General features: G+C 38.0%; 2 protein-coding genes across 2 annotated transcripts in view; both read left to right on the top strand.

The window, feature by feature from the left end:
- Window positions 1-15,401, top strand: part of slc43a2a (solute carrier family 43 member 2a) — a 28,322-nt gene extending 12,921 nt beyond the window's left edge. The window contains exons 6-14 of the mRNA XM_081371527.1: window positions 6,239-6,331; window positions 6,416-6,549; window positions 6,976-7,178; window positions 9,525-9,668; window positions 11,467-11,593; window positions 11,735-11,867; window positions 12,122-12,195; window positions 12,281-12,404; window positions 12,636-15,401. Coding sequence (XP_081227653.1) covers window positions 6,239-6,331; window positions 6,416-6,549; window positions 6,976-7,178; window positions 9,525-9,668; window positions 11,467-11,593; window positions 11,735-11,867; window positions 12,122-12,195; window positions 12,281-12,404; window positions 12,636-12,797 — 1,194 coding nt within the window. The 3' untranslated portion in view covers window positions 12,798-15,401. The remainder of the gene's footprint in view (window positions 1-6,238; window positions 6,332-6,415; window positions 6,550-6,975; window positions 7,179-9,524; window positions 9,669-11,466; window positions 11,594-11,734; window positions 11,868-12,121; window positions 12,196-12,280; window positions 12,405-12,635) is intronic.
- Window positions 15,402-16,542: 1,141 nt separating this feature from the next.
- On the top strand, window positions 16,543-27,606 carry pitpnaa (phosphatidylinositol transfer protein, alpha a). Its single transcript, XM_081371553.1, has 12 exons — window positions 16,543-16,696; window positions 17,857-17,887; window positions 20,301-20,449; window positions 20,569-20,660; window positions 20,808-20,815; window positions 22,169-22,243; window positions 22,377-22,460; window positions 22,537-22,614; window positions 22,706-22,816; window positions 23,006-23,128; window positions 26,048-26,115; window positions 26,832-27,606. Exons 1-11 carry the CDS (start codon window positions 16,680-16,682, stop codon window positions 26,093-26,095), a joined length of 816 nt encoding a protein of 271 aa, XP_081227679.1. The 5' UTR covers window positions 16,543-16,679; the 3' UTR covers window positions 26,096-26,115; window positions 26,832-27,606.

Below are 27,606 nucleotides of genomic sequence, written 5' to 3' on the forward strand. Positions count from 1 at the left end.
CACTCTAGCAGTCAAGTAGCAACACCCTACCAATCACCCAGACAAATCTGCCAACCACTTAACAATACTCTAGCGACCACCCAAAACATCCTAGCAACCACATACATTTCCCTGACAACCATGCCCTAGCATTCTAGTGAGTTTTGCACAGGTAAGCGCAGCTCACATTTATTTCAGCAAATGTAAAAATGTAGTTTAGAAACTTTTCTGAAAATTGTATTCTATGAATAACCAAGTGTCACATTCTGAAGATGAACCCTAAGAGGTTAAGTGAAGCTGGCTTTCAACCTTTCTTTCTCTTTCTTTTCCACGCTTTTCTGTCTCTCTATCTGTCACTCTGTGTCTGCGCACTCAGCAGTTTATAGTGCAGCTGCGGTATGAGTGCCTGAGAGCTCGTGTTTCCTCCCAGCACACCTCTGATGTTTTCCCAGTACACTGACTCAGCTCTCTGTGCCTAACGGCTGGACTGTCCCCTCCCAGCCACCTGATTCACTGTCTGACCTCAATCCTTCATCTGCCCATTTCTGCAGCTCTTATCTCTACCCGTTTTAGCTCTCTGTCTGTCTGTCTGTCTGTCTGTCTGTCTGTCTGTTTCTATCTGTCATCCCACTGGCTGTGTAGCAAGCAACCATCTTTTTAAGTCTTTTGCAACACAACCTCAATGGAGTTAGAATAATAAATACATAAATTAAATTTAAAATAAATAGTGTGAAATAGTGATGAACTATTGCATGCACACAAGAAAATTTTGCATGCGCACAAGAAAATGTTCTCGTACGCAAGGGAATTTTTTTGCGTGCTCATACGTTACAATTTCCGGTTTATGCACTACTATAATAGCCTTGCAAGCCAGACCTACATCAAGATGTTGGGTCTGGCAACTCACCATAGACACGGCTCAATCCGAGGGGCGGGATAAACGGCTGTCTTTCCGATTCCCTCTGCACGCTTCAACCAACCAGAACGTTTTCCTAACAGCGGAGCTAACGTTAGTTGATAGATTCAACTTTTGAATCTGGCCGGCAAAAAACTACGAACAAATCTTCCTTTTTTAAGAATGCCATAGTTCTTTGCTCTTTTCTCAAAGAAAAACTTAACTCCAAGTCCTCCAGAGTCGCGGCCAAAGCCGATTCGACAGACTGTTCGCCAGCAGCCGCCATTCTTTGTTTTCAAGTAGCAGGGAACCGTCGCAACTCTGTCGTCATTATGTTAAGCCCGCCCCGCCTACTCTATACACAAAGTGATTGGCCTGACCCAATTTAGGTTTTTGCAGCTCGAAAGTCAATGGAGAGTTGCTAGACTACCCTGGCTGCAAAATACATTTTGCTGCCGCTAGGGTGCGTCTAGATTTCTAGGCTACTACTATAATTCTCCGCCACCTGTAAGGTTGCATTAAATCAGACAAAGTGGTTTAGTAAAGGGTGTTTTGATCTTTTAAAATATTTTTTTTTTATCAGTATATATATATATGAAGAGTTCAGATGCAAAAGCCTCTAAGTGCCATCTGAAATTTTCTTCTAGAATGATAATTTTTATCAAGCTCGTATATTTAAGTTCAATAATTTCACTTAAATGGCAATGCAAATTACCTATTAATTGTCATTTAAAGGGGGGGTGAAATGCTCATTTTCACTCAATCTCCTGTTAATCTTGAGTACCTATAGAGTAATATTGCATCCTTCATATCTCCAAAAAGTCTTTTGTTTTATTATATTTTTAATTGAAAGATAGGCTGTACCGAGTCTTTCCGGAAAAAAACGAGCGGCTGAAGGCGGGCCGTGTGGGCGAAGCTTAGCTGTGCTAACGCGCCGAGCTAACAACACACAGAGACATTTGTTCAACAGTTTTACTCACCGTTCCAACGCACGACCGCGAACCTTTATCATTGTGACTGCTCGATCCTTAAGCATTAGACGATCTGGGCTTTGTTTATAAAACAATCATCGTCGAAATGCAGGGAACAACAGTCTTACACAACTCCGTTTATGCTCAGGAAAACAAACTCCATCCACGGGTGCCTTAACACACTTCTTTGGTGACATTGACTTCCCAAAAGCCGGGCAGGGCGCTTTGATGGCGAACTGCTTTCACTCTCTTGCTCTGTTTTACGAGTGCGCGCGCGCCCGCGATCTTACCGGAGAAGTGCCCTTAGGACCCATATAAGGAAATTCCGCCCTCTCTTACGTCAGACAGAGCCATACTCGAAAAAAACTTTCCGAAACTTGTGACAAACCGGAAGGACAATTTTTGGAACAAAAATACTCCTTCAAACGTACAACTTAACTTTTGAAACTTTGACCATGTTTAGCATGGGAATCCAACTCTTTAACAGTGTAAAAAACTCAGTATGCATGAAACAGTAATTCACCCCCCCTTTAAGTAAAATCACTTAACTTAAATATACAAGCTTTATAAAAATTATCATTCTAGAAGAAAATTTCAGATGGCACTTAGAGGCTTTTGCATCTGAACTCTTCATATGTATTTTATTTTATTTTTTAATAAGTTTTTTAAGTTTTATATAGGACAAAGAGCAAATATATCTTTATTAATTCATGTGCATCCATACTCTCGTTTACTTTATAGTACAATGGCAGTGATGCACAAAGGAAATTGTCACACATGAGCACGCAAACAAATTCCTGTGCACACGCGAAAGTTTAATGTGCGCACGTGAAAGCCAGTATATATATATGTTTTTTGTAAAGGTCCCTTTAGGGGCTCCGTAATATAGCAATCTCTCTGAACCACAAAATTTCATTGGGGATATACTGTTCCTCTTTATTCTAGCTCTGTCTCTCACTCTCACTCTCTGATGCACTAATGCTGTTTTTTTCTTGTTCATTTGTGCCTTCAATCCATTTATAACCCACTTCTTTAGGATGCTGAGTCATATGTGGAAGCAAATAGAAAAAATGGCTTATAATGGGGGAATAGGAGCATTTAGGCTCCAGAAAACAGATTAAAAACACTCAGTAAGTGGGCATGCCAACTGATATTTTGCTGTGTTGGTCCAATGGACACCTCAAAATGAGGTGTGAAAGTTTTTATTATATGATTTGTCATCTAAATATGTCCCAGCACTGGGTTGCGTCAGGAAGGGCATCCGGTGTAAAACCTGTGCCAAACATTTGCACATTGTGTGTGCGAATAATTTCGATGAAGCAGACCTTGCAATTGAACGGGACTAAAGCTTGGAGAATTATGCAAAATGAGTCATATAAATGCACCACAGCCACACGGTCAGTTAAATGTGGAACAAATAATGATCGAGTGTTAAATATAATAGGCAATATGATAGGCAGACAATATATGACCCTCTGGAAGCCACATTTGGACTTTGCAAAGTCAGGATCTGGCCAGCCTTTGCTAGCTTTCCCCAACTCACCTTCACAAGTTTTTCTTTCACTTCTCTGTTCCATATTAATTTTACCCTCACTCATTGTGTTGATTTATCCACTTAAGGCCCCTCCCCCCAACCCATTTATGCTATGACTCACCATCCTTCCTCTCAGAGAGAGCTGGAAAAAGGATTTGACAGATTTCTGTGGTCATATGTTGCACAAATGGGGATGGGAAAGCCAAATTCATAATGACTATCGGTGTGAGTTCTCATGAAACATTCATTGATTTGTTTTTCTATAACACACCAACTCATTAATCTATTTTGACAGGTGCTTTTGGGAGAGTGGGACAGTTACTCAACTCAGGCACTTCAAAATGTCCTTTTTATTTCAGCAAATCAATCTAGTACCACACTCACTGACTTTGGTGCACATCGATCCCAAATTCAAATCAGCTTCTGGGAAGTTCAAGGCTAAAAATAGCTCTCAGTTTAAACAATTTATAGTACAGACTTCAAAAAACTCCATGCTTGAAACACCCAGTGATAAAATTAACAAAATATGACTCTTGGTATGGAATTTGGAAAATATGGAATTATTGGTATGAGTTTTTAATGCTTTTGTAAGAAGTCTCTTATGCTCACCAAGGCTGCTTTTATTTGCTCAAAATATTTTGTGAAATATTACTTTTATTATTATTAAAATATTATTATTGTGAAATAATAACTTTTTTACTATGTTCTATTTCAGTATACTTTAAAATGTAATTTATTTCTGATGACAAAGCTGAATTTTCAGCATCATTACTTCAGTCTTCAGCGTCACATGATCCTTCAGAAATCATCTTAATATGCTGATTTGATGCTCAAGAAACATTTCTTATTATTATCAGTTGAAAAAAGTTATGCTGCTTAATATTTTTGTGGAAAGCACGATACATTTTGGGATGAACAAATCTATTCTTTGATGAATAGAAAGACCAGTATCACTTTTGATTAATGCGTCCTTGCCGAATAAAAGTACTGATTTCTGACTGACCTTAAACTTTGTAACAGGAATGTATCTTAGGTACTTGCCTCACAAGTGCCATCAAAATAGTATCAGATGTAATATTTTATATTTAGAGATGTAGCGATAATCATTTTTATATTATTTTTAAAATAACGTTATTTCAGATAACCGTTATTGTAAATCTTTCGGTTGTTTTACACTACGGTGTTTTCTCAGTTCCACTGGCCTTGACTTTGGGACTGTTTTGTCTCAGTGGATTCCTTTGGTCTTATTGACTCATATTTAATCCAGACAGTACCACTTTACTTGTAGACTATCAGTGTTTGTCAAACGTTTTATTTTACTCCCTACCCAATTACATTGCAGCATAAGCTAGACAGAGCGACACTCGCACGATAATTTTGATAAAAGGGACTTTGTTTGCAGTGTCTCTTTGTATTTGACATCACATGACCAGCCGTGGCTAGTGACCGTTTGAGAAAGCAGAAGAACAGTGTTACTGAAACAGTCTCTTGGTACTTCACATGTAACTCAACTCCATGGAAAGGCCATTCCACAGTCCATTAGCCAAAGCCGTTCTTACGGTCTCTCCAAACACAGGCACAATTCCGTCTATTGGGCGCTGGGTGTGTGAGAGAGTTATTGTAAGTGTCATCTGGGATGTTTTGGCTCTGGGATGACCTTTACTCTAATTAGAGGCGGTGAGTGACGTCTATGATGGGTTCCAAGGGAGAGCTTTCCTTCATTTTTGTCTTCGACAAGCTTTTGGACTGGGAAATGGAAGATGTCCAGAGAGTTCTTGGAAAATCTGCGAGTTGTGGAGGAAATGTGATATAAGACACTGTCAGCTGTCGACGGGTGTGAAATAGATGTTGTTGTTTTTTATTCAGAGAAATGGAAAATACATAGAAATTAGAAAATAAGAAACATGCACCGGAACATTTCGATACCCTGCGACTGCAATAAAATATTAAAAAATAAAATAAATGGTGTGACATACAATACTCCATTTATAACTATTTTAAACAGCATTTTGCTAATTATTTTACATTTATATTACATCCATGTTGACCATAGTGAGAGATTACATGGAACAATTGTAATTTTAAAAATGTAAAAATGTAACAAAACAAAAGGATTAAAATTAAATAAAAAAATATATATATACAATTTTTATTCATTTTATTTGTCTTTTTTTGTCTGTGAAACTTCTGTCACCAAGACAAATTCATTGTGTGTGTGTAAGCACACTAACAATAAACCTCATTCTGTTTCTGATTCTAAATAAAATAAAATAAATGAAATGAATAATTATTAATAAATAAACAATACAAATATTCAACAGTACATAAATGATCCTAAAAATATTCTCTTAAAGAATACTGTTGTAAATGTAACTCTCTTTTCCTTTTTTCCTTCTCAGATTGTCTGTGGTTCTCAATCTTTGGCGTTTCAGGCTCTCTTCCTTCCTCTGTGTTTTCTCTGTCGTCTGACAGTTGTTTACCCTGACAGTGCAGTTTAGAACAGCCAGTGCTGTACTCCTCGACCCAGCTCAAAAGCAACAGCATTATGCAAGCTTCTCCAGTGTCCCTCGCACTTTCTCTCGCTGCTAAAAATATTCACGGCATGCAGTTGCCTTTTCAAAGATGTCCCCCCACCTACATGTTGCTCCCACCGGAGAATATCAATAATGTTTACTTTCATTACTCTCATACCTTTCATATGACGTTTTGTCATTTAAAACAGATCCTGTTACAAAATATCCGTTTTTGTTGTGCTTATGGCTCAAACATTATGTCCACAATTATATTTGCTTTTTATACCAGTATTGCCTCTAAAAAGTGCTTTTTTATTTTGATATCCCCTGTTTGACTCTTCTGTAGCTTCCCAACATGTTTGGTGATCTCCGCTCCACTTTCATCGCATTCATGATTGGCTCGTACGCTTCATCCGCCGTCACCTTCCCAGGAATAAAGGTAAATCCGAGTGCTCAGTTTGGACTTATTTAATAAGCTGAGCTTAAAGCAGTGTTAATGATGATGATTGTTGCTCTCTATCAGGTGATCTATGACTTCGGTGCTGCCTTCATCACCATCCTTCTGGTGTGGGCTGGCTGTGCCGGCCTCGTCTTCATCAACTGCTTCTTCAACTGGCCGCTCGAGCCCTTCCCAGGACCCGAGGACATGGATTACAGGTATGGAGTCCAGTGTGTCTGTACAGTACCGTTCAAAAGTTTGCGGTCGGTATGATTTTTTTAAAAGGAATTAGTTTTTATTTCAAATAAATGATGTTCTTTTGAACTTTCTATTCATTAAAGAATAACTTTACAAAAGTATTAAGCAGAACAACTTAACAACGATAATAATAAGAAATGTTTCTTGAGCATATTACAATGATTTCTGAAGGATCATGTGACACTGAAGACTGGAGGAATGATGCTGAAAATTCACGAATTGACGAATAAATAAATTCAATTCTATTCAGTACAAAATTATATTAAAATATATTAAAAAAGAAAATCTTACAGGCCCCAAAGCATGATTTTGTTTTCTGTATCCATTTATTGAAGGTTCTGATGGAATAATTCACTTATTGTCTGTCTCACGCTCCACCTTGTCAGTGTGAAGATCAAGTTCAGCTGGCTGGGCTTCGACCACAAGATCACAGGGAAGCAGTTCTACAGGCAGGTGACCACCGTTGGTCGGAGACTGAGCGTGGGCAACTCCATGAAGAACAATCCAAAACAGATGGCCACCCAAGAAGGCAATAAACTCTGCCTGTCCACCCTCGATCTGGAGGTGCAGTGCAAGTCTGAGGAGGAATGTGAGTATCGTCCTTTTTGACATGTTTTCATCTGAAAAATGTAAAATCTGGGATTTTTTTCTTTTATTTGTTTTATTTTATTGAAAACATATAAAACAAAGAAAAACAATGTCATAAATTAAGTACCGGTAAGAGACATTGAAAATTCACTGTTGCGCCATTGTACTCCTTTGTTAGGTAAGATGTTCTTAAATTAATAAAATGTATGTTGTGTTACTGCTTTAATAATTTAAAGGGGTCATGAACTGCATTTTTGTATTATTTTATAATGTTTCCTGAGGTGCACTTATGTTAGTATGTGGCGAAATTGCGACTGATTTACCAAAGAATCCACAGTGAAATGTACCGAACAAACAAATAATGCTGTACTGAGACAAAATAAATAACCACTTTCCTAGCATTAGGATCCTTTGGAAGGTAATGATATTTTTAGTCCGGTCATCCTGTATCTCTCTTCTCTCCTCGTCATCTCACTAACACGCCAGTGGGCGGGGCTAAAGATGCGATGATGTAGAAGTAGGCGTTGATCTTCTTCCGTAGAGGCGGTATTTCGTCGCACTATTACATCTTAATGTGACAAAACTCAAAATGAGTCGTTTTCTGAGCTTGGTTTCAATAAAAGATGTTTTTGGACTACTGAAAAAGTTAAAGGATGTTTTTATTATACAATGACCTCTTACATGTCAAAGGATCAAGGACATTTTGATTTCTCAATTCATGACCCCTTTAATGCATTTTTAAAAAAATACATTTTCATTAGTGGTCTCAGATATTTTTACTCCACTGTATGTGTCGTTCAGGTTCCATTTTAATGAGCCGGTGACGTGAGTGCCGAATAACTGAAAGTTATGCAGGTTAATTATGAAGGCAGAATAGTGTTTATTGGATTACCAAAACACATTTATTTCCACTGTTTTATTGTGTTGAACAAAGTCCTTGTTCATCAAATTCAAGTGACTTATGCAATCGTGCAATCATGCATATTTCAGAAAGAATTGGACAGAACACAGAGTGCCTTGGTTCCCGCCGGTGTTCAGAGTCTTCCCCCTCACTGCGCACCCCTTGGCATCCAGACATGCAGGGAATATGCGAGCAGACAGGGGGCGATGTTAATGAACGCTTCTCAGTAAATCCTTTTTATTGTGCATGGGGATTTCCTTCATTAGCCCTATGCCTGGTTTCTGACATCTGGAGGTTGCCGAACCACTCGATGCTCCAGGCGCACGCTGTGTTTGCACTTTGCTTCTACTAACCCAAATCTGTGCCATGCAATTATTCCTAATTCACCTCAAACTTGTCAGAATAGGGCCCTTGCTCCCCTTTTAGGGTTCTGCAACTCTCGACGGGGTTCCCGGTTGGGCTCTTTTGTAGTAAACGGAGCGTGCAATCGATTCAGACTGCGTTCCTGGAGGACCCATGGCATGAAGCTAAAATTGGCAGAGGTTGACAAGGTGGCGAGGGAGAGGGCAGATAGCACAGAAGGGCTGTTTTAGAGACGCAGCAGGAGAGGTTTGAGAGAGAGACTGATGCTGATCCCTTCTAACTGTCATCCATAGAGCGCTAATGCCTTCACCACCCTGTGTTTCCATTACTGCAGTCAATTACTGTCAGGCTCACTGCTGGCGGCTTGAAAGTGTGTGAGTGTTTGTGTACTTAGAGGAATAACGAGGTAGCTTGTTTGTGTGTGTGAGTGTGTGTGTGTGTTCCGGAGCATATCAGGTGAGTTGAGATCAGATTCCCAATGCACCAGGTAACAGCACCATAAAGGTCTCTCCATTGCTAGTCGGTGAACAGCAGCATACATTTCTTGAGCTAGAATTAGTGGATCATTAACAAACCCAGACCCTCCGGCCTCTGTGTTACTGTGCCAGACATTGAAGTGTTGCCTGGCTATCCAAGCACCTGTAGAGTTATTTTCCATGAGAACAGGATCTGACCGTTTTTTAAAGGCATTAGAGCATCCTGCTTAAATTGTGGTGACTTGGGGGCCGTTTACACAACACCGTTTTCAACTAAAAATGGAAAACTTTGAATGCGTTTTGGTTCATTACCACAACAGCGTTTTGGGGGCCTGAAAACGCAAACTTTTGAAAACTATACTGTTATCGTTTCTGTGTAAACGACATTAACGCGCCACCTACTGGCCTGGCATGCATAATACAGCGTTTTGAGTCGTTTTGACGGATCCATGTGAACTGGGATAATTTTGACAGTTGTCGTCTGTGTTTTTAGTACATTGTTTAAACGCACCCTAAGAAGCCAATTAAGTTAGCTGTTTTAATAATAATACTTTTAATTATAAAAATGATTATTGTTGATAATAGTTTTATTTAATGTGTTTTTCAGCCCAGTCCTTCATGCGGAGCATCTTCAGCCCCATATTCATGCTCAGCCTCATCACAATGTGTGTGACTCAGCTCCGACTCATCTTCTACATGGGGGCCATGAACAATATTATGGAGTCCCTTGCTGATGGAGACCTGAACAAAGGTATGTTTGTCAAATATTCACAACATGCTGCCAAAACAAGTTGTATGATGCTTCAGGCTAAAACCGTTTCTGTTGATCCAACGCTAAATGTCGCCTAAGGAACAGAACGCAACAGTCAGTTTCATTTTCTCCAAAGAGAAATAGATTTTTATAACGCTGCAGTCGCTGCAGCCAAAGTGCTCAACTCAGATATATATTAATATATAATTTAAAAATATGTAACATTATTATATTATCTAAATATATGTGCAGTAAATTTAATATATATATTTTTTTTACTAATTATTTTTATATATTTATTATAATATTAAAATAAAATAAATGATTTAAATTTAAATAAATTCATGCATATCTACTTGCTACTTGCATATTCTGATATTTAAAAATATCAGAATATATGAAATATATATATATATATATATATATATATATATATATATATATACACACACACACACACACACACACACACACACACACACACACACACACACAATTTACAATACTTACAATTATTGGCTGTTAGTGACCAGATTTTTCATATACTCATTTATCTTTTGCTTCAAATCAAGTCTTGTAGTTGTATGGTTTGGTTCATTGCTTGGAGCTTTTTAATTAAGATTTAATTGAAATGCGTATGGAGAAAATGAATCAGAAGAATATTTGTGTATTATCAAGGATGCTGAAAAAAGAACTGTTGTGCTCTATTCCTCTCACAGCTTCCTTCCTAAATGTTTTCTGATGTCACTCAGTGATTGGCTGCCTAACAACTCTTAATCAAGCGTTTAATATGTACTCGGATGGCCACAGCAGGTTCACGTTGCTAATTCCTTGCTGTCTGTCTCTTGTCCTCTGTTTGCACTCTCTTCGTGCTGCTTGGTGTGTTTTTTCAGTGGAAAGGATGGAAATGGGTAAGACTGCAGGCAAAATGAGATGCATTCTCGATTCACCCCTCTCACCCCCACCCCCCACCATGTTCCTCCCTCCTTCCTCCTTTTCCACCTTCATTTGACATTGATTCATGTTGTCATGTAAAAGCATGAACCCAGCCCTTGGTGGTTAGAGATTGATGTGATGCATCAAAGTCAGTGCACAGTATAACATTCATCCAATCATTCATCTGTCCACCTAAACTTCACAGGAACAAGTCATGGGTCATTCTATGAAATGGGTGTCTTTTCCAATTTTATAGGCTATAAATTTCTAATTTTATACATTCTGTAAGACAAATCATTTTTAAGTGTTAACAAACTGCATTGTTCCATCTAAAGCTAAATTAATACATTTTAATATTAGTATATTTTTATATTTTCGTATATTGTAATATATGTAATATATAAATACATTAATATATTGTCAGTCTATTTGATATTAGGTATTTATTTTTACAATTTTTTTAAAATAAAAAATCTAAATGGTGGAGACATGCCAAAAAAAGGCATCCTCATGACAAAAGACAGAAAAAAACAAAGAAATAAAATAAAGCAACTTGATTTTGCAGATACATTACCTTTCAAAAGTTTAAAGTCTCTATGCTCACCAAGATTGCATTTATTTGAGCAAAAAATTTTTTTACAGTAATATTGTGGAATATTACTGTTTTAATTTAAACTGTTTTATATTATACATACACATGTGTCCTTGCTGAATAAAAAATGCTACTGATCTCACACTTTTGAATGGTAGTGTATGTATATGTATGTCCTCAGCTTCATTGTTAAAGCTATTTTCACATGTATTCTGTTTGGCAGAATGACCCTTAAAACAATGTTAAAACTCAACTTTCTTTCTCTCTCAGTGAGCACATACACATCTATCTTCGGGGTTCTACAGTTGCTGTGTCTCCTGACGGCCCCTGTGATCGGTTACATCATGGATTGGAAACTCAAAGAATGTGAGGATGAAAATGAGAAACAAGTCACAAAGTGAGTGCAACAATGCGCATCCAGCTTCTTAATGCATCATTTTGACACGTACCGCCAGCCAATTCAACCTGTTATTATTATTTGATCACAAGCTTAATGTTGCATTGCATCTGCGTAATTCACTCTTGGCTTTTCCTTCAGGGATCCTACTCAGCCAAAGAAACGTGACAGACAGATCCAGAAGATCAGCAACGCCACCCGTGCATTCGTCTTCACTAATTTGCTGCTGGTCGGCTTTGGGATGACCTGCCTGGTGCCCAATCTTCATCTACAGGTGACTGAGAGCAAAACATCAGTCTCGCTGCCTGCAGAACAATATTGTACCCGATGGGAGAGGAAGTGGTGCAGAGCGCCTCACATGTTACTGCAGCGGATGCATTGGGATTTAGTAGCACAACAGCACACCCCAGTGGCACCGAATGGCTTTCTTTCTAAGCTGGCTTGTCAATATTTATGCATTAGACAAAGTAGGGCTATTTTTGCCTTGGGGGAGCAATGAATAACTCTGATTTCTTGTTTCCCTCCTAGATTTTGTCCTTTGTTTTGCACACCATCGTGAGAGGCTTTATCCACTCTGCCGTTGGCGGCTTGTATGCTGCTGTGTGAGTATGGTTTTGTGTTTTGGGGTCTTTATTGGTGTTGCTTTTAATCATGATTAAAGAACAATGGTTTTCTTAATGGGTGCAGGTACCCGTCCTCTCAGTTCGGCAGTCTGACAGGAATGCAGTCTCTCATTAGCGCACTTTTTGCATTGCTGCAACAGCCTCTCTTCATGGCTATGATGGGCCCACTGGATGGAGATCCACTTTGGGTGAGCAAGCAGTCACTAATTTATTCACCTTCGTGTTGTTTCAAACCCGTATGACTTGCTTTTCTGAGGAATAATTTCATGAAATTATCGTCAGCAGTGTGGCTACGTGCCAGGTCTGCACAACAAAACCCGTTTTATCTCTCTTCTCCACACACAAACCACATTTTAGGTTGTTATTCAGCAAATGTAATTTTTGCTCGCTCAAATTCAAGCTTTCGTCTGTCTGTGTAGGTAAACGTGGGTTTACTGGTCCTGACCATGCTGGGATTCTGCCTGCCCAGTTATCTTCTGTGCTACGGCAGGCAGCTGCGCAGAGAGAAGCAGGAGCGCGAGGAAGACCCCAAGATCTATGTCCAGATCAACAACAGCACCAACCCCGAGGCCTTTGTCTAACTGCAAACACACCGATGACAGCAGTCGAAGAGCAGGAGGCAGGACGGTGGGGAGGGGGAAGAGAACTGCAGGTCACAAAACGAGTGATAAACACCTCCCTGATCCCTCCTTCTGTCTGACACACATACTCACATATTCTCAACAGGCACACAAACACAAAATACAGCCAAAGCAACCGAGAGTCTCACAACGTGCCACACAAACACACGTTTACACGCAATGGACTGAATGGACACTGTGAAAGGCAGGTGTAGAAACAAATGATGCCCTTGTCCTAAAACAGACAAGGACATCAAGTATTTATGCACTGCCTGACAAGAAAGATGAGAATGACCCTCTTTTCTTGCAATTTTAGCTTGATTCTTGAATTTCACACCATGATGATACAAAAGACAAAGCAAATTCAGTGAAATTCTCTCAGGTTTGAGGAAGCCTTCCTGAACAGAGTATTACACACATCACTAGTATTCAGCTTCATGGCCAAGCTTGTTTCAGACACTTTCTGCATTGTTACCTCACTCATTTAGCTTCTCAGCTTATAAAGCTGCTGAAATGCGAGACAAGAACCCTCCAAAACTGACAAACTACCTTAAAGCAGAATGATTCTGCTTGTTATCTGTCCCATATGGGTCTTCATTGGAAGTGGACAGATTTTAGACTTTAATCTCATATATGAAAGCATGCTTTGGAAAGCATGAGCATGAAACTGCAGCTCTTTCTGAACTGGGCTGATTTTAAAGGACACCTGAGGCTAATGTAAACTACACACGATTTTAGTATGACAGCTGTGCTATTATTTGCTTTGGGCTGCAGATCCAGTACGTCTATGGGTGACGTGATGCATACTGTACATATCAGTCCATTCAGAAGGTTGTAGAAGCCATGTGGATCTAAAAGGTTTCTGTTAAAGTGGTAATAGCCTGACATTTCGATCAAGAGCGACTGATCTTCACCAGCAATACTATTCCACACTGATCGTACCGTACCCTATACCACTTACCAATGCAGTACTACTGGTTAAGCTTTACTTGTTAGCACAAAATGTTTTCTTTTCCTCGTATTGACTCGATTATTCAGGGTGTTTCACTTTTAGAGTAATAATTCATATCAGATGTCTTCACCTACAAAAAAATTAGACACAGTGTAATCTCGGTCGAGAGATTATCGGCCATTATCGGATATATCTTGCACTACAGGGTTCATAATTACAGAGGTGCTTACGTTAGCCATTACAGAGTATATGCTTTCTGTCCTCAAAGTACACAAAGACCATGTTAGCCATTTTTTGTGTATTTTCTCAAGATTTCTGGTCTGGTTACCATTTAACTATACGGTGCTTACTAAAATAGAAAAAGCAAGAAGGTTTCTGTGTTGGTCAAGATGAATGATACAGAAACCAAATACACACCTTGTAGTGATGAGAACTTGAATATAAATCATAGCGATTAAAAAAGGGAGATTTTTGAGACATGCTTGATGACAATCGCTTTGGAAGATCCATATTCTTGTAGCTTGTAGTGGGTTGCAGGTCAGTATTACGAATTGCAAAACGTGGTAAATACATCAAATTAAGCCAAACCGGGTCTTTTAGCCTATGATAAGTCCTGTGACAGATGGATTTGGCTCAGAAAACTGTGGAAATTGATGTAAAATCAGTCGAAAAGCATTTAATCATGAATTCCAGTGTTGATGTAGATACTGTGTTTTGTGCAGATCACTGAACATTTCTCATCAAAAGATTGATTTGATTTGTTACGGTTTGGGTTAAGTCACAACCTCACTCACTTTAACAGTCTTTTCTCTGTGAACCTACCTGAAAAGAAAAAAAAAGATTTGTCTCTCCTTAATTGAGAGACAAACACAATCATTTGTACAAGATCCTGGATGAGTAAATAGGACTTGTGCATGTTGTCTTCTCAACAGTGGCAATAAATGTGACCTTGTTTTATGACCCCTCTGAAGAGGAACAGGTCAGATCCACCCAACAACATCCTTTTATTGTCTGTCACACTTGTTGTGAATACTTCATCAGAGCTGAGGCTAGACGTGAGTCTGTGACGGACTGCATTTGCTGGCTTGAACAAGCCTGGATATTGCAAGTGAATTCCAATCTAATGCAGTACTGTACTAAGCGTAATGAATGTGAGAGTGAAACATTTGCTCTCAGAACGAAAGTAGCACTTTTTTCACTGCCATACCTTAAATTTTCATTCTTTTCTCAGTTGCCACAATCACTTTTTTTATGTTGGTTTATTATACCCAATTGTACGTGTATGAGAGTGGAAAATACCCATACACAGAGATGTAAGGAGGGAAGAAAAGTGGGAAATATCTGCTTTAACACCAATGTTTTCTCTCTGTACTGTATTGTATTTTTTGTGTCATTTGTTGATTATTTTGTTGATTTATCTACTTTTTAGGTTGTGTTTCTAGTTATGTGTATGTGTACATATTGTATCTTTTTTTCTTTTTTTTGTGGGCGGTTTACTGTACTATGCTTTTGGGTTACATCATTCTATTACTATATAGCACCTTTTTTAATAAATGTCCCGACAAATATCAGATATGTGAAAAGTAAATAAAAACATAAATTTGTATATGAAATATTTGTTTGTGCATTCTTGGGTTATGTTAGGTAACTGTACAGTAGATGGCAGTGTGGCGTCAGTCAAGAGTTTGCTCAACCTATTGGAGAACTGTTATATATATATATATATATATATATATATATATATAGTAAAGATTTATATTGTTAAAAAAGATTTATATTTTGAATAAATGCTGTTCTTTTTTATTTTAGTCATCTATGAATCATGAAAAAGTATCACAGGTTCCATATATATATATATATATATATATATATATATATATATATATATATATATATATATATATAATATACACACACACACACACACACACACACACACACACACACACACACACAAGCAGCACAACTGTTTCCAACATTGATATAAGCTATCAAATCAGCATATTAGAATGATTACTGAAGGATCACGTGACACTGAAGACAGGAGTAATGATGCTGAAAATTCTGCTTTACATCACAGGAATAAATTATATTTTAAAGTATATTCACATTGAAATGATTATTTTTATTTTTATTATTTTAATATTTCACAATATTAGTGTTTTTTTCTGTATTTTTTACCAAATAAATGCAGGCTTGGTGAGCATAAGAGACTTTTTTCAAAAACTTAAAGTTTTTCATTGTTTATAAATTGCGAGTTTAATATTTTATCAAATGTTTTAAGATCAGAATATGGAAGAGGAGAACAACATTTTCATGATAAACATTACTGTGCTGTAGCACAAGTGCAGAACATACATTAACGTGGAATGGAGAAAGACTAGTTAGCTATGATCGTCAGGCTGACTGGAAACTAAGTCAGGTGTGAGACAGGATAGGCTTAGATTTAAATACAAAAACAACTTCACACCCAAATCCCTTCTGTTGAGGTCTCGTCCTAAATTTAAAACCAGCGGAACAAGAACATCTACCTGACATCCATGTGGACACACAGTCACAGTTTCTATAAACCTCCTGTGTGTGTGTGTGTGTGTGTGTGTGTGTGTGTGGTGTTTGTGTGAGTTAAATATCAGGGCAGGGTGTGTCGCAAGCGTTTATGTGCGGCTCCTGACCAATCAGATTCGCCCATGGCCCGGTTTTTATTCTAGTGGGTGTGGTTGCCGTGACGACGCGGCGATCCTGTCGACATCTTTCAGGAAATGAATTTAAAGAAATTAGAAATCCAGGAACTTGAACTGAAACAAGACGCGACGGGGAGGACCGAAGAGTCGAAGATTAAACCCTCTTTAAACTAGTTTGAATGTTGGGCACGTGGGACCGAAGGAGATAACATGTTAATAAAGGAATTGTAAGTAATTTAGTATGATTTAACTGAGCCGAAGTTTTGATCTCGCGCTGAGCTTGAGTTTGCGGCGCGCGCGTGTTTGGTAACTTTCGCCGGCAGCTGCCAACTGAAATAGATTTATGTATTTTGACTAATGAATTATGAATGTTTTTTTCGGAGTGTTCATTAAGTTAAGTCAAATAGTCCAGAGTTTGATCTGTTATCCTATTTCGGACTATATTGTTTATATTCCAGCCAATCCCAATTAGTTTTGATCAGTCATCAGTTTATTTGTGCAAAGTGAAAGAAAACAAGCTTTACTTTTTTTGAAGTTACAAAATTCTTTAAAAGCTGCAGGTAGTAAGTGTGATTGTCACATGCTTACCGTTCTGCCGGTCACGCGTCATAATGCACCGGTGTGCACGTCACACACGTCAAAGTGCACTTTGAGACTTTGTGCTGCTATCATATACTGTACATATTCAGGAATTAGTCCTCTAACCAAATTATGACAGTCATATTTACATAACAAGAAAATGAAATGCTGCCTGATCTATATGAACTGGAAAATATTACATTAGACGTCACTACGTTGATGTTATTATGATGTCATTACAGCCATCCTCGAGATGTGGCTGAATATGGTGATTAAGAACTTTTAATTCGACACGTCATGGAAAACATGAGAATTATCAGGGGGAAGAATGTGGGAAGTAATCCTGGTTTTAAAAGATTACTCTGCATTTCTTCACCAGTTTAACTGTTAATGTGTTTGTATTTTGTTGCGCTTGGATGTAAAATTCTCTGGTGCTTTAATTTAGTATGCAGACATCTACTTTTTTTTTATGCCACATATCACACCCATATAGGCCAATATCTTATTCTAATTTGAATAATGAGGTAAACTCATTATGAAACAATATTATCAGATCATGGCTGTTTAATGACTGCAAAGAAGACATGGGACAGTTCATGTTACGGAATAAAGCAACTTCAGTTCTTATTAACTAAAGTGCTGTTATTTATAAGATGTTATTAAAGACATTGTCTTCAGAAGGTAGAACTGGGCGTGTGGGATACAGAGTTATCAAAAAAACTAAACAAATGTGATTAAATGAAGGAAGAGTTCAAAGGTCACCATGGTATTTTTGCTGACTTATTTGCCTTTCTGTTTTGTCTTTCAGTCGAGTCGTCTTGCCCATTTCTGTTGAAGAGGTATGTACAGTCATTTTTACTTTTTCTTGAGATATTACAGGTGCTTCTTTGTGAAAAAAATCTATTGTAATCTAGTCATAATTTGAAAAGTCCATCTTGAGGCTCATGGATGTGTTTTGGCATGATGACAGTTTTTCTGTGACTCCGGCTTTCCAGACTCCACCCGGTTTGTTCTGATGGGCAAGAGTTTAGACATTCAAAGTGATGAATTGAAACAGTCTGAGGTTTGTGGGAAAGTGGCCTAGTTAACTGTATGCCTGTAGTGTATACAGTAGACAAGGACAGCCTGTAATTAATTGTAACCCGAGACCAGGCTTATCAGACTTTATCAAGTGTACCATCTCTGCTCCAGCCTACCAAGCAAAGGTTGAATTTGTTTATCCCTGTCATTTCTTCCCCTCGCTGTTGTAGTATTTGTTGATTTAGGGTGGTGTGTTTTCACCCTGGGTATCGGAGCGCCTTGCTGCCATCGTTCTGTATCTGTAGTGTTTGAATAAGAAATCATTGTTGAAGAAGTCAATTGTTCTTGTCTAACGGCAGTAAAAAGAGACACAGGTTTGGCGTGTGTAGTTGCATTCCTTTCTCTTCACCTGTTCAAAAGGCCACATAATATAGACTGGTGGAGAATTAAACTACCCAACCAGCTGAATCGGGAAGCACATAGAGGAGGATATTACATTGTGGAAGCTGGTTTTGTAGACGTGACCAGTGTACAGTAGGTGCAGTCAGAGAGCAGGGGCTGCTGGGAGCTGCATGACTCATTTGTGTCTGGATGTCAGTGTGTGTTTTTTAACTGGTTTAATGAAAATAAGTATACTTAAAAAAAAAATCATAGAATGTTTTATATGCACAATACATTAGTACCTTTATTTTGGTTATCAGCCTATATTTGAGGGGTTTGAGAGGTTTTTATTTATCAATATCATCAGTGAAGTGCATCTTCATGTCCTCTAAATTTATACAGTGCTGGTCAGAATTATTTGCCTCCTTGGTAAATATGATCAAAGATGGCTGTAAAAATAAATCTGCATTGTTTATCCTTTTTATATAAAAAAAAAAATGCAAAAATGGAACATTTTATTGAAGTAAAAGAATTGAAAGTGGGTGGGAAATCACATTATGAAATACATTTTTCTTCTATAATGCCTGATGAGTTTGGAGAACACCTGACAAGAGATCAGAGACCATTCCTCCATACAGAATCTCTCCAGATCCTTCTGATTCCCAGATCCATGTCGGCGCTGCTTCTCTTCAGTTCAGCCCACTTATTTTCTATAGGGTTCAGGTCAGGGACTGGGATGGCCATTGCAGATGCTTGGTTTTGTGCTCAGTGACACATTTTTGTTTTGATTTTGATGTTTGTTTATGGATCACTCTCCTGTTGGAAGATACAAACATGGGCCGTTATAAGATTTCTAGCAGAGGCTGTCAGGTTTTGATTTTTATGTGTTGGTATTTGATCGAATCCATGATGCCATGTATCTGAACAAGATGTCCAGGACCTCCAGCAGAAAATTAGGCCCACAGCATTAAAGATACAGCAGAGCATTTCATTTTACACATGGGGTACATTTCATTTTACACTTTTTTATCCCTGTATGATGCAAACCCATCTTAAGTGTTTGCTGCCAAAAAGCTCTTTTTTTTGTTTCATCTGTCCATTTCATAATGTGATTTTTTTTTTTTCCTCCCACTTTCAATTCTTTTACTTCAATGAAAGGTTAGATTTTACAAGACAAAAAAATATTCATTTTTTTACAGCCATCTTTGATCATATTACCAAGGAGACAAATAATTCTGACCAGCATTGTAGGTTAACGTCATCTAACACTCAAAACACTTAATTTTAAAACACTGTTGTTAAATGTAATAATCTTTACCAAATCTTAGAACAAATGTCAATTTTTTTCATACTGTGCGTTATAATCTTATGCTTAAATTCACCATGTTTCATGACTTATTGATGTACACAAATTGTATGGATTTTTAATATCAACAATATATCGGTTATGTGTCATAACATTAAAATAACTATCAGTGTAGTGTTGCAGCCAGAATTAGAATAAAATAGTCAGGATTGGTTTCCAAAGTGATCAAAACTGCTAAAATATATTTTCACTTTTACTGTTTGTCTAACTAGAGGTGCATTTGCTAGAAACAGTAGACACCAGTTTCCCTCTTTTCTGTCATCAGATTATAGGGTTTGAACACTTCCTCTATAATTCTGTCCGTTTGTTTATGGCACACCAGCCTGTATGTGGCTTTTTATTTATGTAGATGTTGAATCCTCTCCCAGCTTTGTACGCAGCCATGACATGACATAATACATTAATTTAATGTGTTTTTGTTTGTCATTATACTGTAATAATTTGCATATGACCAAGTCAAGTTGACATTATTCTCTCACATACAGTACCAGGTGGGTCAGCTGTTCTCTGTAGCCGAGGCAAGTAAGAATGAGACAGGAGGTGGAGATGGGGTGGAGGTCCTGAAAAACGAGCCCTACGAGAAGGAGGATGGAGAGAAAGGACAGTACACACACAAGATCTACCGCTTGCAGAGGTAATAATCATAATGTAAATTTATCAGTGCTGTGGTGTATATTCAAGTGCCATCAAGCAGAAACATTGGTTATAGTCTGCATCTCAGTTTTTCTGTGGGATTCTCTCTGTGTTATGCAGTAAAGTGCCAACTTTTGTACGGTTACTGGCCCCTTCATCTGCCCTGAATATCCATGAGAAGGCCTGGAATGCTTATCCTTACTGCCGCACAGGTACCACACACAGTAACACAGCTTAGCCCTGGAGCTAAATGTACACAATAATGCATGATTGATCAAATGCAGAACTCATAGGAATGAGGAAATTCACTGTTTTTTTTTCTCTTTTTCTTGCGGTCCCTGCTTCATTCATTGCTCCAGTTCTCACGGTGAGTGTATGAGACACCTGTGTGTAACTAAATTAAATATTTTCTATTAATAATAAGCATTAACAATTCTTTTAACAATTAAACAGGTTTTATTCTTATCTATAAGCTACTCTTCAAAGGGATTGGTTAAATTTTATGTTTTTAAATGGCTCCGAGGCTGCATTTATTTGATTAAAAAAACATTAATATTGTGAAATATTCTTACAATTTCATATAACTGTTTTCTATTTTAATATATTTCAAAATGGAATTTATTCCTGTGATGCAAAGCTGAATTTTCAGCATCATTACTTCTGTCTTCAGTGTCACATGATCCTTCAGAAGTCATTCTAATATGATGATTTGCTGCTCAAGAAACATTTATTTTATTTTTTAGCATTTATTTGAAGTTTATTTTTTTGTAAAACTATAAAAGTATTTACTGTCACTTTTGATCAATTCTTACCAAATAAAAGTTATCTTAAAGGGGGGGTGAATTACTGTTTCATGCTTACTGAGTTTTTTACACTGTTAAAGAGTTGGATTCCCATGCTAAACATGGTCAAAGTTTCAAAAGTTAAGTCCAAAAATTGTCCTTCCGGTTTGTCACAAGTTTCGGAAAGTTTTTTTCGAGTATGGCTCTGTCTGACGTAAGAGAGGGCGGAATTTCCTTATATGGGTCCTTAGGGCACTTCTCCGGTAAGATCGCGGGTGCGCGCGCACTCGTAAAACAGAACAAGAGAGTGAAAGCAGTTCGCCATCAAAGCGCCCTGCCCGGCTTTTGGGAAGTCAATGTCACCAAAGAAGTGTGTTTTTGGTTGCCAGGGCAAGACAACCCTGCACAGATTCCCAAAGAACCCAGCGTTAAGGCACCCGTGGATGGAGTTTGTTTTCCTGAGCATAAACGGAGTTGTGTAAGACTGTTGTTCCCTGCATTTCGACGATGATTGTTTTATAAACAAACGCCAGATCGACGGATTTGCAGATCGTCTAATGCTTAAGGATCGAGCAGTCACAATGATAAAGGTTCGCGTCGTGCGTTGGAACGGTGAGTAAAACTGTTGAACAAATGTCTCTGTGTGTTGTTAGCTCGGCGCGTTAGCACAGCTTTAGCTTCGCCCACACGGCCCGCCCCCAGCCGCTCGTTTTTTTCCGGAAAGACTCGGTACAGCCAATCTTTCAATTAAAAATATAATAAAACAAAAGACTTTTTGGAGATATGAAGGATGCAATATTACTCTATAGGTACTCAAGATTAACAGGAGATTGAGTGAAAATGAGCATTTCACCCCCCCTTTAAGTAAGTGTTACTGACCCCATACTTTGAACAGTAGTGTGTCTGTATAACAAATTTGTTTATTTATTTTTTTATAGAATGAGTACATGAAGGACAATTTTTTAGTCATGATTGAGACGTGGCACAAGCCTGACCTCGGTGAACAGGACAATGTGAGTAGGCAGTGGACATTGTTGATTAATGCGCAAAATTATTTGAATTCCACATCACCACAATAAGAAGGAAATCAATTTTAAATTACAAGTATCTGTAAGGGTCTAACCTTGTTCTTTCTGTTTTCTGAAGGTCCATAAGCTTGACCCCGAACAGTGGAAGAAGGTCGAGGTTGTACACATTGACATTGCTGACAGGTCTCAGGTGGACACTAAGGTAAGGAAAACTGAGTGTTTACTTTCAATGCATGATCAAACTTTGAGACTTGCTGACGGTTTAAACGTCTTCACAGGACTACAAACCAGACGAGGATCCAGCCACATTTAAATCACAGAAGACTGGTAGAGGGCCATTAGGACCTGACTGGAAGGTCTGTATTCTTTCTTAAATTGTTTCTAGATATAGCTCCTGCGTTTTTGTAGAGTTCTGCAGTTGATCAACTTTGTTCCTGTGTGTTGCAGAAAGAACTTCCTCAGAAGACGGACTGTCCTCATATGTGTGCCTATAAACTAGTCACTGTCAAGTTCAAGTGGTTTGGCCTGCAGAATAAAGTGGAGAGTTTCATCCACAGGGTATTAAACTTTAAAACACCTCATGCTGTGTTCAGTTTGACTCAACAAAATGTCCATCGTGGAGGTGCAGTTTAGAAAGATAAACAGTTAGTGTTTGTTCGTTTTATTCGAGGGCTTGATGTTTGTGTGTCGGCCTAGTGCTAATGCCGTGACTCATGAAACTTTAATGTTTGTTTGGTTTGACTTCAGCAAGAGAAGCGTCTGTTCACCAACTTTCACAGGCAGCTCTTCTGCTGGATAGACCGGTGGATCAATCTGACCATGGAGGACATCCGCCGCATGGAGGAGGAGACGCAGAAAGAGCTTGATAACGTGAGTTCAACAACAGAGTGCAGACAGTGTTTAACGCAATCATTTATAACATTCACAGGTTTTAAAATAAGATTTTATTTGTATTTTATTTCACCTTTATTTCAATGTCAGATGAAAAACTTATTTCCGTTAAGTTCTAAAATTTCATTTCATTTAAGTATTAAAACCACTAAAACAAATAAATAAAGGCTAAATAGAAGAAGAAGAAAAAAACAAGAAAAATGACACAAGCACGCGACAAAAGTGAAAAGATAAAGATAAAAGCTAATTCATAATATTAATACTATATAAATAACACTAAATAAACACTGAATGCAGTAAAGATCCAGTGCTAAATGACCTTGGTCAGAGGAGATATTTAATCTATATTTAATTTATGGATACACTGATATTAAAGTTCTGGCTGAGACCAATAAGCAGAAAATTATTTTCAAGTCCAGACTAATTGATATGGGGTTCGTACAAGGTGCTTAAAGTACTTGAAGTACTTGAATTTGACTTTTTGAAATTGAAGTCCTGGAAAACCCTTGTAAACAGCTGTTTTTATGAAAAGGTAATTGTAAAATGCTTGAATTAATAAAAGACTATACAGTGGGGAGAACAAGTATTTGAACAAGTTTTCCTACTTACAAAGCAAGTAGAGGTCTGTAATTTTTATTATAGGTACACTTCAATTGTGAGAGACGAAATCTAAAACAAAAATCCAGAAAATCACATTGTATGATTTTTAAATAATTCATTTGCATTTTATTGCATGACATAAGTATTTAATCACCTACCAACCAGTAAGAATTCCGGCTCTCACAGACCTGTTAGTTTTTCTTTAAGAAGCCCTCCTGTTCTCCACTCATTACCTGTATCAACTGCACCTGTTTGAACTCGTTACCTGTATAAAAGACACCTGTCCACACACTCAATCAAACAGACTCCAACCTCTCCACAATGGCCAAGACCAGAGAGCTGTGTAAGGACATCAGGGATAAAATTGTAGACCTGCACAAGGCTGGGATGGGCTACAGGACAATAGGCAAGCAGCTTGGTGAGAAGGCAACAACTGTTGGCGCAATTATTAGAAAATGGAAGAAGTTCAAGATGACGGTCAATATCCCTCGGTCTGGGGCACCATGCAAGATCTCATCTCGTGGGGCATCAATGATCATGAGGAAGGTGAGGGATCAGCCCAGAACTACACGGCAGGACCTGGTCAATGACCTGAAGAGAGCTGGGACCACAGTCTCAAAGAAAACCATTAGTAACACACTACGCCGTGATGGATTAAAATCCTGCAGCGCACGCAAGGTCCCCCTGCTCAAGCCAGCGCATGTCCAGGCCCGTCTGAAGTTTGCCAATGACCATCTGGATGATCCAGAGGAGGAATGGGAGAAGGTCATGTGGTCTGATGAGACAGAAATAGAGCTTTTTGGTCTAAACTCCACTCGCCGTGTTTGGAGGAAGAAGAAGAATGAGTACAGCCCCAAGAACACCATCCCAACCGTGAAGCATGGAGGTGAAAACATTATTATTTGGGGATGCTTTTCTGCAAAGGGTACAGGACGACTGCACCGTATTGAGGGGAGGATGGATGGGGCCATGTATCGCGAGATCTTGGCCAACAACCTCCTTCCCTCAGTAAGAGCATTGAAGATGGGTCGTGGCTGGGTCTTCCAGCATGACAACGACCCGAAACACACAGCCAGGGCAACTAAGGAGTGGCTCTGTAAGAAGCATCGCAAGGTCCTGGAGTGGCCTAGCCAGTCTCCAGACCTGAACCCAAAAGAAAATCTTTGAAGGGAGCTGAAAGTCCGTATTGCCCAGCGACAGCCCCGAAACCTGAAGGATCTGGAGAAGGTCTGGATGGAGGAGTGGGTCAGAATCCCTGCTGCAGTGTGTGCAAACCTGGTCAAGAACTACAGGAAACGTATGATCTCTGTAATTGCAAACAAAGGTTTCTGTACCAAATATTAAGTTCTGCTTTTCTAATGTATCAAATACTTATGTCATGCAATAAAATGCAAATTAATTACTTAAAAATCATACAATGTGATTTTCTGGATTTTTCTTTTAGATTCCGTCACTCACAGTTGAAGAGTACCTATGATAAAAATTACAGACTTATACATGCTTTGTAAGTGGGGAAACCTGCAAAATCGGCAGTGTATCAAATACTTGTTCTCCCCACTGTATATGTAAAATTAGGATTTATCTTTTCACTCAAAATTAACGCTACAACCCGTCTGATATAGATATAGAGCCCTTTTGCATGACTATGAGTGTGATATTGCTCATATAAATATCCATGTATATGATACAACATTCATTCTTCAGGTCAATCATATATTAATTGGAGAAAAAAATCAGTTTGAATAAGGAAAGCGATATCTTTGTCATACTATCCTTTCAGTGGTTAAGGTTACCAAAGTCATTGCATGCGCTGCACTTGTACCATTTTGTTTTATTAGTTTATTTTTATCTATCTATTTACCTCTTTTAGAATTTTAACGATAATAAAGATGTTGTTTGATAAGTGATCTCTGATTGTAGTCCTTGAAAACCAAAAAAAGTAGTGCTTAAAGTCCTTGAAAGTCCATTTCATTTTACAGTATCTGTATGAACCTTATGATAAATGGCGAATATTAGAATTTATTTAAAACACTTGACTAGAATCATTCAGTTGAAATGCTACACGTTAATTTGGGCAGCATTATAATGTACAGTATCAGTATGAAAATTTATTTTTCATTTTGAGGTTTGGTAAAGATTACATTTAACAGTCTTATTAAGTTATTAATGTTTTAAAGATTAACTTCAAGTGAGCGGTAGATGACAGCAAAGGTATAAAAGTAAAAATGGAATGAAGCATGCATAATTAAATATCCAATATTGACAAGTCTGAAATTTTTCCCTTTTTTCTTCCCATAGATGCGAGAGACCGAACCAGTGAAAGGCATGTCTGCCGCAGACGAATGAGGCACTTGTTTATTGTCACTGTGAGTAAAGATGTGCTGATGGTTTATGTTTATTTATTCACACTAACTCTGCCCACCAATTGTCTGATTAAGCCAGACAAAAATACAAAAGAAACTTGTAACTTGGGTTGGTCGCGTCAAAAGCTAACATCACTCGCCTAACTCTCCACAACACTGATCCAGTTATCGATCAGTGTTGTGGAGAGTTAGGTGGGTGACGTTAGCTTTTGACGCGACCAACCCAAGTTCAAATCCAACTTTTTTTTTTCCCATCATATCAGCTCGGAGAGGAGTTTATTTTAAATAAAAATTAAGAAAATATTCCAAAAGTGGAAATAAAATGCCTAATGGGTATAGAATAGTGGGTACAACGTGATTAGCGGGTAGAGTTAGGGGTAGGGGAGGGCTTTTGTGGACAGGGACAAGTTAAATAATTTTTTTTTTTAGAATATACTATAAAACAATGAGGTGCAAATAATATCTGCCACTATTTGTATAAATGGCATCTTACTGTTTTTTACTGAAAATACTGCAATTTTCACTAAATAAATAGCAACAAAAATATTTTTTACACTGTGTAAATTGCGTACATCGCTGCCTTTGTTTATATGTGGAGGAATAACTGCTAAGCAGTGCAGACACTCACATGGGACACTATATTTTATGTTTTTACTATATATTATATATTTTTTTGTATTTGTATTATTATTATTATTATTATTATTTTGTATTTCCAGATGTTGCAGTCTCTGCAGTGTGATGGGCTGCTCTCTCTCTTCATGCTCCACTCCACTAGTTTCTCTCTTTTCTCAACACCTGCACGCAGGAGATTCTACCCAGAGGTGTTTCTTACACTAATTAATAGCAACATCTTTTTTTTCAGCCCATGTTTCTACCCCATGTCTATTAACTTTTATTTTAAAATTGCCTCCATAAATGTTTTGCTTAAGTTGACTGACATCAGCTCGTGTTTAAAAAACCCCTCGCTATCTTTGTCACCAGCATGTTTACATGTTTCTCTAACAGACGTTTCCACCCTTGATGTATTTGCTTCAGGTTTCGTTTGGCCTCATGCCTCATGACAGACAATAAACCAGGAGTTTATGGTATTAGAGTGTTGCAGCTGACTCATTGTTACTCATAAGCCACTTACTCAGGACTTTTTGTAGATTTGAAAGGACTGAATTCTTATAATGTGGTAATACCAGGTTTACAGTTAAGGTGTAAAAATAAACTCACTTTAGTTCAGTTGAGCTTCCACCCAGGGTCTAGGGAGGTAAATATCATGTTATGTTGGATTGGAGATGTATTAGCACATGTTTTGAGATATACATTGTGCCTCTGTCACACAAGGCTTAGTTATGAACTGTATTCAGATGTTTAAATGGTATTCTGCTGCTCTGTTCCACTTTCTCCTTAATACTCTGTGTTTACTGGACATGGATACAATGTAATACTCATTTCATTATTGTCTCATGACCTAATAATGATATTAAAAAGAATTTATATTAT

This window comes from Scardinius erythrophthalmus, assembly GCF_964197995.2.
Source record: "Scardinius erythrophthalmus genome assembly, chromosome: 7".
Lineage (NCBI taxonomy): Eukaryota > Metazoa > Chordata > Actinopteri > Cypriniformes > Leuciscidae > Scardinius > Scardinius erythrophthalmus.